This window comes from Narcine bancroftii, chromosome 6, assembly GCF_036971445.1.
Source record: "Narcine bancroftii isolate sNarBan1 chromosome 6, sNarBan1.hap1, whole genome shotgun sequence".
Classification (NCBI taxonomy): domain Eukaryota; kingdom Metazoa; phylum Chordata; class Chondrichthyes; order Torpediniformes; family Narcinidae; genus Narcine; species Narcine bancroftii.
Genome location: NC_091474.1, coordinates 85,222,228 through 85,236,387, shown reverse-complemented (window position 1 = coordinate 85,236,387; position 14,160 = coordinate 85,222,228). Strand labels below are relative to the sequence as shown.

Below are 14,160 nucleotides of genomic sequence, written 5' to 3'. Positions count from 1 at the left end.
CACTTACATCAAAAGGTGGTTAACAGACAAGAAATGAAGAGTTAAAAGAAAGTTTTCTGCTACAAATTGCAATCATAAAGAGATAAGTTTGGAGCATGCACTTACTACTATTCTATTAATCATAAAATATGCAATAGCATTATAAAAATTATACAGCACCTCTTCTGAAGAGAGAGAGAAAAACTATTTCACTGAAGCACAAGCAAGCAAAATATGACATTGACTTGCAACCGAGAGAGTGATTGGCAGGAGATGCCATTATCAATGGTGGTGCAATTATGAATGATTCAGATGAGGGAGCATGAAAATCTTGATAGTGAATAAAAGATGCTAAAAAATTAAGATCAAGAAACAATTTCTTTTAAAGTGACAGCACTGCTGCAATGTCTGTAGTGGTGTGGCCCAGGAGAGCGGAGACAGCACTGAGAGCAGAGGAGCAGCACAAGGCACCAGAAATGGGGAGAACATTTCCTCCCCTCAATTCCCATTGATAAGGATTGATGCGACAGGGTGGTGGACGAGACTTATTTTATACTATTACATGACAATAAAGGAATCTTGAAACCAAAATGTATCGATTTTTCTTTTAAATGAAATGTTTTGGTAACATGCTGCAAAAATTTGACAGATTTTCCTACCAGTAAATCACTGGATCCTGCATGCATATACTTGTCCATGAAGTCCAGGATAGTTAACCAGAGCGCAGCAAATGTTGGTAAAGACAGCAATGGAGACAAATGTTGGAGGAAAACCTTCAGGTGGGATGAAGATTACATAAGTAAATGTTATCAAGTCCAAAAATATAATTGTCCAAAGTCCCCTTGGAGAAATAACAGGTCTGGTGCCAACTGATGTTTAAATCCTTTGAGAATGCTTACTTTATGGAAGTTGTCAACTAAAGCCCAGCACCAACAAGAAATTAAAACACACTGTTAATCCCTTACAGTGCAGAAAAACACATGATCATAAATGTGCAGCCCAAGTTCTAACTATACAACAGAGCCCTGGCCAGATGGCTGAATCCCTCTTATCAGTGCCTCTACTTCCTCAGGAGTTTGCTGAGGCTTGTTACGATATCAGAAACCCCGGCAAATTTCTACAGTTGTATGGTGGAAAATGTGCTGACTGGCTGCATTGCAGTCTGGTATGGGGACACCAATACCCCTGTAAAAGTGAGTGGACAAAGTCCAGAATATCACAGGTAAAACCCAACCCCTCCCCCCCAACAAGAATATTTTCAGGGAACAATGCTATCAAAGAGCAGCAGCAATCATCCAGGATCCATACCCCAGCATACACTGTTCTTGCCTCCATCAGGAAAGAGGTCTAGGGGCCACAAGACTCGTGCCACCAGGTTCAGGAATAGCTGCTCCCCCTCCACCATCAGACTCCTCAATGACAAACTCAATCAGGGACTCATTTAAGGACTCTTACTTTGCACTTTATTGATTTCTGTTATCATTCTCTCTACAGTTTATTTGGTTACATATGTACAATTTTTTTTGCATTACCAATAAAAGGTAATTCTGTGTGGCCCACAGGAAAAAGTATGTTATGCATGTTCTCTGACAATAAATCTTAATCTAATCAAAGGAAGGATGACAAACTCACTTTGCAAAGCAAGGTTGAAGCTCTCATTCGGGTTTCTTCCATCCCTCCAACATCAGCTGGGCTGATATTCTCCAAAAGCTTAGTCAATAATGGAAACAATACCTTCACAAACAAGTCACAGGGACATGATTAAGCAAATATACTGCTTCAATTTAATTTGTTTTAAACATTTTTAAAAATCAATATGTCAGAAGTGATGTATATCTGTACCTTGTTAAAGCAGGATTCCCATTCTAAAGCATCCAGTGTTTGCAGATCATGTACCAGTAATGCTCTCTGCAGGTAAGTAAGTGCTTGCATTCTGACTTGGCGCCTGGCATCGCAACAAAGCCAAGCAATGCCTGAAGAGACAATATTCAGAGAAGGTATGAGGCCTGTCCCAAACTCCTGTCATTTTTTAAAAATTCATTATACAATGCACCACAATGGGGTTTTCCTGCCAAAATGAACTCAGCAATATTTCCAAGGAGATACCATCAGACCCCCAACAGTAAGCAATTCAAGGAGAGACCATGTTGTTCTCCATTCTAAATCTGGAAACTGTAATGGTTCATTAAAATCTTAAATAAATAACATGGGAATCAAAAAGCGTGATCAATCAGCAAGGCACTTTCAACTTTTTTTGGTTCCACTCTGCGCAAGTGGATTCTGAAAAACTAACAGCAACTTGATCCGCGATTTTAAAAGTCTTAAAATGATTAGGCAGTTGTTTTTCATAAAAGATATCAACTATTCAAGGGTATGATAAATTGTTAATAAAAGGATCCTTCCTTTATCACTATCCCACCTTCAGCATATTTAACAGATCTGAGTACAGGTACTCATGACTTACAACCTACCTGACTTAACATCCATCCACACATACGACCAAATTTTTTTAAATACAAGAACAAATATAAAATTTACACAATTTAAGTTGTATTTGGCATGCAAGAGCCAAAATGTGCGTACTAACCTTGTTAGTCGGTGTTCCAGGGTCCATCTGCTGGGCCTGGCCATTTTGATTCCTGTGCATATGCTTGAGACTTTGGTTGGTACATGTGCAGTGGGATCACATATTGGTGTTCGGATGGCGCATGCACCGTAGGTTAGCGTATTGGTGTTCAGTTGGCACATGCGCGAGAGTTAAGTGCTCTGACTAGACTGAATTTGTCCCCTTAACTCTTGTGTATGCACCAATCATACTCCAGTAATGTGAGCCCACTGCGCATGTACCAACCGAAGACTCACGCATGAGCTCAGGAATCAAGATGGCCGCGTCCAGCCTGTGAACCCCAGAATGCCGTCTAACTAAGTAAGTACGCATATTTTGGCTCCAACAGGCCCTGTATCCCTATTATAGTTTGTCAAATATAACAGAAATCTACAATGAAAAAAAGATTTGATTAAAAAGTTTGCTTTAAGACTTTGGTATTCTATGCGTGCGGGCAAAAATCCGACTTGTGTCCATTCCAAGATATGATCAATCATTAGGTCCCAATTACGGTCGTAGGTTGGGGAATACCTGTATATCCAATCCATTTGCTACCAGACATTTTAATGAATGAATTTTGATTTAGATCAAATTTGTTATTGGAGTTCCATCGTGAATCTTGTGTCAACACAAAAGCTATGTTATACAATGACCATTTAACAGCTAGATGAGAGAAAAACTAGGAGATCAGAACAAAGTCCTCACCATTTCATCTACCTCTATCATAGACTTCCCCCTTTCTTTCCTCCACTTAGTATCTCTGCATCTTAAAAGCTATTTATTACTTATTTATAAGAGCTCTCTCACCTGAAACATCACCATATATTTCAGCAAATGACACCGGAAGCACCCAAAAACATTCCCCCCCCCCAAAAAAAAGAGGGTCATCCTGTAGGATAGATACAAAAACAGTGAGCTTAAAATTCTACTCAAAATACCAGTGATTGCTTCCAGACCCCACCCTATAACAACATTTTTAAGATACCAGTATATTTTTTAAAAAGCTGCTGTAGTGTACACAATTTTTATTTTGCACTAAAATCCATTACCAATGTGGTATTAAACCAATAAAAAAATTGTAAAATGAAACAAAAAAACATCACACACATTTAAGATCCTTGCAAATCACTAGCTTCATCGTCTGAGGCAAAGAACTCGGCAGGCACACCCAGAAACTCGCTGAATACACTCATCATATGGGTCCCAGTCTGAATCTAGTGAGGTCAGCTTCAGCTTTGTCGTCAGTGTCCCACAATAAATCATCCGTACCATTCATTATACTGGAGATACCGCACTTTTTGAAAGATTTTATTTCAGTCTCAGCTTTCACTTTATCCCTTGCTTTGATCACAAAATCAATTTTTGTTTTGTTATATTATCAGATTTTTCCTGTTCATGAAATGGTTGCACCTTTAAAATCTCTACTGTGCTGTGTTTGACCTTGCCCACTTCAGTGCATATGCTCTGATGTTATTTCTTGCAACTATGTAGCAATCCTGCTTCTGTTCGAGTAGCCATTCTGCAACGTGAATGGGCACTCGAACTCCGGCCAACGAGTGATTCCTCTTTTCATCGAACATTATTTCTTTGGCATTTCTCTTAAAACATCTTCATTCCTTATCCATTCTCTTACCATCTTCTCAGTTATGCTAAATGTCCTTGGAGCAGCACAGTTGGTAGATTCCTTGGCCATTTCAATGACTTTTAACTTAAAACTTGCTTCATACTTCCTTCGTTTAGCTGGTGGCTCCATGATAACAAGTGGATAAAAAAATTTTTGCAACTGGTTACGACAGAAGCTAGCAACAGACTGAACTGTGAATCGCTTTGTGGCGGTGCTTCACCCACCTACTAGCCAAGCCCACCAGCTCAGTCAACACATGACTGTATGATACTGGTATGCTTGGGAGACAATTATACCACTGACATGAGCAACAATCATGAAATTCAGACTGAAATTGGGTCTTGTTTTAACTGAAGGTCGCCTCATCTACCAAAATATACAGTAGCTGTTTCTCTACGGAGTCTGCTTAACTCTTTCATTGATAATTTCTTCTCACCACTTTGAAAAGAGGAGCAAAGGCTACTCAACTTATGAACCAAGCCCCACAATCCTGTAACATTTGACTCACCTTGCAATAGTGGACACCAGCAGTTGGACCACAATGTTCTGGCATCAGCATCAATTCTCTTTCCTCCTGATTCCATGTGGCGCTGTTCTTCAGCCCATGAGTTATAAATGTTGGCAGCTCTCGTGTGGAGTGTGTGCATCAAATCCAGAAGCTGAATCAAGAAACACAGCAACTTAAATAGATATCCTGCAAGCAAACCCTGTTTAAATTTGGAGCATTTTCTTTGAAGCCAAAGCAACAGGAAGCCATTCATCCCTGTAAGACCGGTCCATCATTCAATTAAACCATGGCTAGTTAACCATTTACTCACTTTGGTTCCATTATTCTTACTGCTCTTGCACAACAAATATCCACGTTGAACCAACAATTGATCCTTAGCTGTGAAGCTTCCATGGAAGGCAGCCAGGGCATGAAATTATGCTTCTTGAAATCATGCAATTAGCTCAGCTCTAATTTCTAGACACCTCCAGCTAAAAGAATTGATAAATGAATTTAATCCCCTCTTAATTTACATAATTTATGGGACTAGAAACCTTGTATTATTTTTGCTAACTTCATAAATTAACTTTTTTGGCCCCAATATTACTCTGGTAAATAGGCTGCAGTCTTCTAACATCTTTCCAGGTGCAGTGCCCAGGTTTGAACATTGCACTGGCGTACTTTCATATGTAACAGTGCACACAATAGATCTATGGAACTTCAATAAATTACATTGAACAATCGAAAAGCACAGAAGACGTTCACCTGTACAATAGTCACTAACTTCCTTGCAGTTCCATCATTCAAGATTACAATCTATTACAAAGGATCTAAAATAATACAGATTGGAAACTTTAGAGAGGAAAATGGGGCAAGAATTAGCTACATTGCAACAGACTGATCCTGTAGCACATTGCTTAGCATTGAAAACTGCAAACTGAGTTTGAGGAACTATTCTAGAACTATGACAACAGCGACTAACCTTCTGTAACCAAGTACAATTTGATGTAACATGACTTTCCGAATAACACTTCAAAACATGAAGATCTTTAAAAATTCACATTCTAGACACTGTATTTTTTGGCGCACAAGTCGAGTCTTGAAACCCTCAAAAGTCAGGAATCAACATATGGCAGATATAAAAAATTAAACCTTTTAAATTCAACTAAAAAAAAACACTCGTCACAGATTCGGCAAATAAGACGACCCAAACACCAAAAAGGGACCCCACCCACAACAAATTTTCAAGCTACCAGTATATTATAAAGAAATTTTTATTGAAAAAAAACGTTTCGAATCCTTCAAAATTACTGTCACCATCAACGTCTGAGGCATAGATCTCTTACCAACCGCACCTACCTTGAATGTCTACAGTAGCACAGTCGGTGGATATTTTTGGCCACTTCATACTTTGTTTTGCTGGAGGCTCCGTGATAACAACCACCTTCCGGCAATGTCCAACACCTCAATTAATGTGACTTTTTTTGGTTGGGGGGTTGACTTATACGCCCGAGATATGATAAAACCATGAAAATGAGGCTAAAAATGGGGACATGACTTACCTGAAGGTCGACTTATACGCCAAAATATACAGTACATTATAAACGCAATCAATTTTTGCATGGCAACACATCAATATCAAATTAATCAAAACTAGACTTACATTTAGTGCTGACTATGGAAAAAAATAAATTCAAGATGAAGTGGAAACTCACCATCTTTAAGCAATTGGCACCAAGATTTTTTAAAAATTACAGTATAGGAAGATGTACATGGTCAGCAAATTGGTACGAAAAATGGTAAATGGAACTTAATCCCAGAGAAGTGCATGTTAATGCATTTGAAAAGATTCAGCAAAGTAAGGGAACAGAAAAACAAATAGGGTTTGTATTTGCAGAGAAACAGGAATTTTGGAGCATGTATCCACTGATCCTTAAAAAGGTAAGATAGGTCAATACAATAGTTAAAAAAGACATTCAAAACACTTTCCTTCGTTGGTTAAGGCACAGATAATAGAACAGGAAGGTTAGTCTAGAATTATGTACACATGAAAGCATAGTGAGTTCTATCATTCAGTTCACCATATTACAGAAAACATCGTTGTACCAGCGAGGAGATGTACAAGGATGCTGAATGAGAATTTATGTTGGATAAGCTGGGGTTATTTCATTTTAAACAAAAGGGGCTATGGGGAGACAATTAAAATGTATAAAACTGATATGTCTGAATAAACTTGAAGGAAATATTTCACTTTGCGTGAGAGTCAAAATCAGGGGATATAAATTTAATCAATAAAAACAACTTTAATGAAAATTATGATCAAATTACCCAAAACAAATGTGAGACTATAGGTTTCAAATTCCAGCCAGCAAGACGTATTTGAGAATGTTAAAGGAACTGCTGCCCCACTGAATGTGAGCATGAGTATTGTGCAGGACATGCTCTAAATGGTGTGTGAGAAATTTAAATTAATCCATAATAAGACACGTCTTGACGCTCTTGTGGGAGGGAGGTATTGGAACAGAAAGAGAAAAGCAAGTTCATTGAGTTACTCTTTGTCAATTTAACAAGCATACAGAAAAAATGTCAGAACAGAGTTCTGAAAGTAGGGATAGAAATCAAAATAGGTTGAGTGACGGAACAGCTTTATTGAGACAAGATGAGGAATGGGAAAGACCTGCTATACTTACATCCTGACTAACCTGTAATGACACAGTGTGATAACTTGCTGGGACACTGTCATCCTCATCTTCATCGCTCTGTGACTTTGATGGCCGATGGCTCAAAGTCTTCGATCCTTTCATGGAACTTTCCTTTTCTTTTTGCTTCTTCTTTAGTCGGTTTGACTTGTCAAACTTGTATGTTTTAGATTTCCTTTCATGTGATTTGTACCCTGCCCAATGACAAAAATATCAATTTTGAAATCAACCAACCAATGTTCACGTAAAGATTTCAATAGAAATGACTTGGGAGCTGTGAGAATGGTTAGCCATTGTTTCAGCCACATACTCTTGGGCAAGAATACCTTGCATGCTCTCAAACAGTGCGGAAAAATTATACAGGCAATTTGTTAAACAATAAATCGGTTTATACACACACTTGGACACTGCTTTTTATCTTATCATTTTAAAAACATGCAGAAGTTTACACTGTATAATGGGTATGGAGTTCAGAACTTTATTAATTTTCATTTAATAATGCTATGTAATTTTAAAAATCTGCATTCTCAACTTGTTTCATGCAGCTCATATCAAATGTCTTGCCAAATTATACTTTGGGTGGTTTTGTGAAAGATGCAAGAGGTCTAACTTATTGTTGAACTGTAATACAAAGTAAGATATACTGGTACTTAGAACATTAAAATTTATTATGCCACAACTTGCTGAATAATGAGAATTGCAAATGTTAACTTACCACCATTGAGATTTGCTTCAACAAAGATGCGAATTGTTTTTACACAAAGTTCAAAGTTTTCTGGTGTCACATGGGCAGCATCTCTCACAATAAACGAAAGTGACTCCACACACTTGATCAGTGATTTAGTATCGTGGAAGCCCAGATCCTGTCCCAAGGTTAAACTGTATTGATTGACAAGAGAGCATCCCTGTTTTGTGCCTTGGGCAGATGTTTTGTTGGTACCCAGCTCATCTCTCCCTACCTGGCAACAACACCATCAAAATGATGAGAAAAAATATTTTGAAAAATAAAACTGCTGAGCAAGAAATAATACAGAAGAATTCTTATAACAGTAAAACCCCTATATCTAGCACCTATGGAGATTAGTAAATGCCAGATAAGTGTATTTTCTGGTTGCTTGAGACTTACTTTTACAATGCCTAGCTAATACATCTGCATTCAGAATAAACTATTTAAAAGACAAAAATACGATACTTTCCTTACACTGAACAAACTTCACTTGCACGAATATATAAACCTTACAGCATTTTACTTTATTTTTAGTCACATTCTTTGAAAACATTTAACCATTGCTGCATCTGCAGGTTCCTCCCCTCCACAGAGCTGCTTAAAAGACAAATAATAACATTATAGATAATAAACCCCCCTCCCCCCAAGTTTATAGATAAAGCCTCTGACTGGGGCAACATTTCATGAGAGTCACCCAATGGGGAGGGACATCAACCAGTTCTTCATTCTGGGCGATGCCATTGCTGTTTCGCACAACTTTATTCAAACATCTGCTTCGAGTAAAGCATGACCAAGGCCCTCCACTGGCTAAATATTTGTTCCGATCTTTACAAAAGGTTTATCTGTTTCTTCAGAAAACATTTACAATTTTAAACAGGTATTTTCTTATTTATTATTTTGTTCTTATTTATTTTTATTTTTAAAATGATTTTTCTTGATTTTTTTTGCCAGTTGCTTGAATTCCAGATACCAGGGGTTTGCTTATTTTAATATAAAACAAGATTCTTTCATAATCATTCATCAGTTTCAAAATATATACAACATTCATTTTATAGAACCAAGATTCCCCGAACAATCCAACCACAAGTTACTCTGGGATCACCAAAAGATCAGTCTGCCCTATTGAAAATTCTTTTTTTTTAAACTAACTAAAAACTGTGGCTATTTATTTACCTATCTTTTTTATTATCTCTTCCTCTGTTTCGTGGTACTTGATGGTAATTTTATTTATTGTTGGTACATCTAACCAACCAGTGTGGCTGGAGCGAGCAAAAATTTCAGTGCATCTTATCACATCTTAATCAAAGAGCAATGTCTTAAGATTCAGAAGTATGATTTTGAATACAAATCATACTGCTTTGCTTTTCACTGCAAGTTGGTTAAGATCTCAAGAGAGAAAAAAGATTTTTAAATGTGGTTTGTTACAATCTGCAATATCAAAATAGATTCATTAATAACTTGCAAAAATAACTGCACATTTGTTTAAAGAAAAATGAAAATAGGACTATGCAAAACAGAGTAAAACTGAAATCTTTTGAAAGAAATACAAAAACAAACTCCTTCTATGTGACCATGTCATGAATAAACATATGTCATTACTGTAACCTATTGAGAATTAAATGTCCTTACTGCAGATAATCAAATTGGGCTGAATTTTCCAAACTTTATGCAATAAATGACTATTTCAGAACCTGGAAACAAAAAGTCAAAGTGTGTATAGTCCATTGTTGTATAACTCACCACCAGCCAGCCACTACTGGCAATGTCAACATCAGTGGAGGAACGGTGTACCTTGGTCTGTTTCCCATGCTCTGTATACACCTCAGAGTCTGAGGTATAACCACGATCCGAATTAACTTCACTAGGATGGTAAGATGCAATTTCACTGTCAGATTGTGCACCTTTAAAGAAACACAATCATTACTGTAAGATCACAGTGACAAAGCTGAAAATATGAAACAATTAAAAAAATACTGGAGATACTCAGTGGAAAGACAAAGTTAACATTTCAAATCCAGCACTTTCACCAGAACCAGGGTTATCATAATGCTTTAACAGTGCCAATGACCAGGGTTTTTATTTGGTGCTGTCTGTAAGGAGTTTGCATGTTCTCTCTATGTCTGTGTGGGTTTCCTTCAGGTGTTCTGGCTTCCTCTCACTCTTCAAAACATATGGGGATTGTAGGTTAATAGGGGGTATTTGGGCTCATGGGCTGGAAGGGTCTGTTATTGTTCTGGGGGTATTTTGGCTCATGGGCTGGAAGGGTCTGTTATTGTACTGGGGGTATTTTGGCTCATGGGCTGGAAGGGTCTGTTATTGTACTGGGGGGTATTTGGGCTCAAGGGCTGGAAGGGTCTGTTATTGTACTGGGGGTATTTTGGCTCATGGGCTGGAAGGGTCTGTTATTGTACTGGGGGGTATTTGGGCTCATGGGCTGGAAGGGTCTGTTATTGTACTGTATGTCTGAATTTAAATTTGAACCAGGAATAGAAGAAAATTAGCATTATTTAGGATTTAGAGGAGTACCTGTGACAAGAGTGGAGGCCAATTGTGCTGTCTAACAGAAATGATGAATGCTGATCTGTCTGGAGTGTAAACCAATGAGAAGGCAGATGAGGTAGCAACTTTTTGCATTTGCATTTCTGCCAATTTAAATATAGCACAACAAGCAAAAGCAGAAAGCTACTCAGCTCCCTGAGAGGCTCTTCCATTCAATAAGATCATGGTGAAAAAATGTTGGTTGTACCATCACTTTCTCATCATCCCCCTTGATTTCTTTGCAGGTCAAATATCTTCTAATCTCTGCATAAATATATTTAATAAATCTGCCTCCAGAACTCTTTGAGGGAGAGAATTTCAAAGCAACAAGTTGGAGAGTAGATATTACCCCCATCTCAGCCTTGAAAGGACAACCTCCATTTCTCAAACCATTTGTCTTATTTCCGGATACGCCAGAGTTCAAACATCCTCTCACCACCCATCTTAGAACCATTGAAAACTTCAGCACAGAAAACAGGCCATATGGCCCTTCTCGTCTGTGCTGAAACATCAATTCGCTAGTCCCACTGACCTGACCCATTCCATAACCCTCCAGACCTCTCCCATCCATGTATCTATCCAATTCAATCCCCTCAGCACTTTGCAATGATCAGGATACAGTGATCACAATACAATTTCCCTGAGAGCGGAGAAACCAACATGGATTGGGTGACTGCTTTGCAAGGATTGACAAGGATGATCCTGAGCTCACTGTTTCCCATCACCCAAATTTTCCATTCCACTCCAACTGATCTCTGTATTGAATCTGCTACAGGTTTGCTGTGAAGTACTGCATAAGCTTGTAGAACAGCGCCTTAACTCTCACAGCCCACGGAACTAAATATCAAATTCAATTTCAGATCACAAGACTTTCCTGCTTGTGTCTGAACGTGCCCGTTCTGATGAATTTATCAACCTGCAACATTAACTCTGTTTTTCTGTCTCTTGACACACCCTGAACTGCTGAGCATTTCCAGCACTTTTTTCTTTTACATTTCCAGCAACTGCTGTATTCTGCATCTGAGTTCCACCATAGTTTTGCTGCCATCTGCCCTCATTCATCTTCCTTTATTCACACTCTTGCAGCGTGATTAATAAGCATTCAGCCTCACAGAAATCAGCAACAGGCCTGTCTCATGGGCAGTGCTAATCTCCATCCTATCAGAGGCATTTCCTCTTTCTCCACCAACATTAAACACACTTGTTTACTTATTCTGATAAAAAGTCCTCATTCATAAATTTTAACTCTGTTTTGCTCTCTGCATTGTTTTTCTGTATGTGTGTTATGTCTGGTTGTGTGTCTGTGTATTTTGCACCGAGGACCAGAGAACGCTGTTTCATTGGGTTGTGGTTGTGCAATCAGATGACAATAACTTGACTTGAAACTCTCCCCAGATGACCTGCCGGGGAACACCATCAGCTTGATCACTATAATCATGTGAACAAAATGGGAGACATCACACCCTCCTTCTGTCATCAGGCATGGCTCAGCCACGATGACTCCAGTCTCTAGGAATGTCCAACCAGCTGGAAACTCTTCTTCAAAATACATTTTATATCTCCATGATCAAGCTTTCAATCTCATAGGACATTTTTCGGTTATTGGGTATTTTTTTTCCAGTTAATGGAACAATGGCTTTAAAGAGCCCAGTAGCATCAGCAGAATACTTCGATCAGCGGTTAAACAACAAAAATCAATGTCAGGCTTTTTTGAGCATGAAATAATATTTAACACGTACCAAAAAACAATGTGATCCCTGCTTACAAAATAAGATAAGTACAGCACCAGACTCTAGAAATTCTCAACAGCCTTTTCAAATGTTCAAAATCACCATCATCAAGGAACATAGTTGCAAGTCAGAGACTGTGCCAGGCACGTACCACTGTGTCTTTAATCACTTTGGTCCAAGCATTGGCAGGAGCATAATGGCATCCTTTGGAAACCTGCCACACCCAACCCTCTGTTCATTGCTGTCAGCATGTTGTTCAAGAAAGTGTTTTTATATCTAAGGACACCTTGGTCACATGGCTGGAAGTTGTCTGTGAGCTGAACCAATGGAACTGTTTAAAGGAATCTTCGCAGTACTTTAAATAATTAAATGATTGCCATTGGCGCACTATCACAATCACCAGGCCTCTGAAGTCACACGCCTCCCAGAGTGCTTTGTGCCCCCCCCCCCACCCCACCCCGTAAACTCCTGACCCTAGAGGGGACCGCAACTATGGAGTGGCACAGTTCGCCACTTGGAGAATGTACATGACATGAACATGATCTTTGATGAGATTTTCAACTGGAGGATGAGCAGAACAGTTGTCAAGGAATAAAACATTCTTGCAGTCGTCATCCAATCCAGGTTTCCTGCAGCGAGGATGACCCGCTGGCACAAAATGTTTGTTAGACCAATCAGACATGTATCCCTGGTGACGCATGCCTTTCTGTTTGTGTAATAACGGACTGTTAAGTAATTCACTCCTTTAAAACAATGATGACACACGCTTTTGCCTCTCACAGCCAGCTTATTCTGTTTTTGGCATCCTTTAATTCCTGTAGGGCCTGTCTCATCAGCTGTAGCCAGTCTATAACTTGACTTGATCTGGCATCAGATTTTCATCAGCATTGAAAAACTTGTCATCGAATTTCTCCTCTGCTTCATGACCAGCAGATGCTTTTTCACCACTAATCTTAACAATTTAATGCCGTGTCTTTTCTTAAATTTTCTCAACCAGTCCCTTCAATTTTCAGATCATCATGGTAGAGCTTTGTTTGTTTCACGATTAGCGAACCATTAGGTGGCACGTGTTCATTGCAACGCTGTCAGATCCACTCATCAATAAACAATCTAGTTCTTCCCTTTTACCTTTAAGTAGTATTTTTTTTTAAGAAATATTTCATTAACTTTTGTTCAACAATTTCAGAATAGAACTTCAACAGTTTATCCTTCATTTCTGCAGGTCAAAGATTATGGTTGTTCCAACACCATACTCTTCTGTAAGACGTTTCGCACTTACACCACAGTTCAGGTTTACCAGCAGCTTGACTTTCTGTTCCAAACAAACATAAATGCTTCCTCCTTTCCTTTTCACTGAGATCGATAGTGCTATTTGCAGACCTTTTTGCCATTACAACTTTTTCTTTGTACAGTACATGAGAGCACCATTGGATTCAAACTGGCACCAATAGAGTGTCAAAGCCCTACACGAGCAAGTTGAGTGATAAATTATTTTCAACTTGCAACATTATGTCAGCGCCAAAAAAAATTTGGTGAATAGAACTTTTCGGTTAATGAAATTTAGTATTACATAGCAAAGGCAAAAATATATTACAGACGTTTCAGACTAGAGTCCTTCATTAAAGTATGGAAAAGCATTAGCAGGCAAACAAAAGGCTAAAAGTGATGTGGAGAAGAGAGGAAGGGGACAGTAGCGATCGGGGGGGTGGGGGAGGGATGGCTCAGTGAATAGAAGGGGAAGGGAGGGAAGAGAATTGAAAAGGGGAAGAGG

The 14,160-nt window shown here is 38.7% G+C and overlaps 1 protein-coding gene across 6 annotated transcripts in view; it reads right to left on the bottom strand.

Moving 5' to 3' along the window:
* gbf1 (golgi brefeldin A resistant guanine nucleotide exchange factor 1) overlaps window positions 1-14,160 on the bottom strand; it is a 214,604-nt gene that overhangs the window by 11,887 nt on the left and 188,557 nt on the right. For 4 of the 6 annotated variants that reach the window (XM_069885597.1, XM_069885594.1, XM_069885598.1 and 1 more), the window contains 7 exons: window positions 9,862-10,022; window positions 8,110-8,353; window positions 7,386-7,588; window positions 4,717-4,867; window positions 1,822-1,952; window positions 1,612-1,713; window positions 639-752 (listed from right to left, as the gene is read on the bottom strand). In XM_069885597.1, the coding sequence (XP_069741698.1) occupies window positions 639-752; window positions 1,612-1,713; window positions 1,822-1,952; window positions 4,717-4,867; window positions 7,386-7,588; window positions 8,110-8,353; window positions 9,862-10,022 (1,106 nt within the window). The remainder of the gene's footprint in view (window positions 1-638; window positions 753-1,611; window positions 1,714-1,821; window positions 1,953-4,716; window positions 4,868-7,385; window positions 7,589-8,109; window positions 8,354-9,861; window positions 10,023-14,160) is intronic. The other 2 variants (XM_069885595.1, XM_069885596.1) reach the window with 2 other exon arrangements.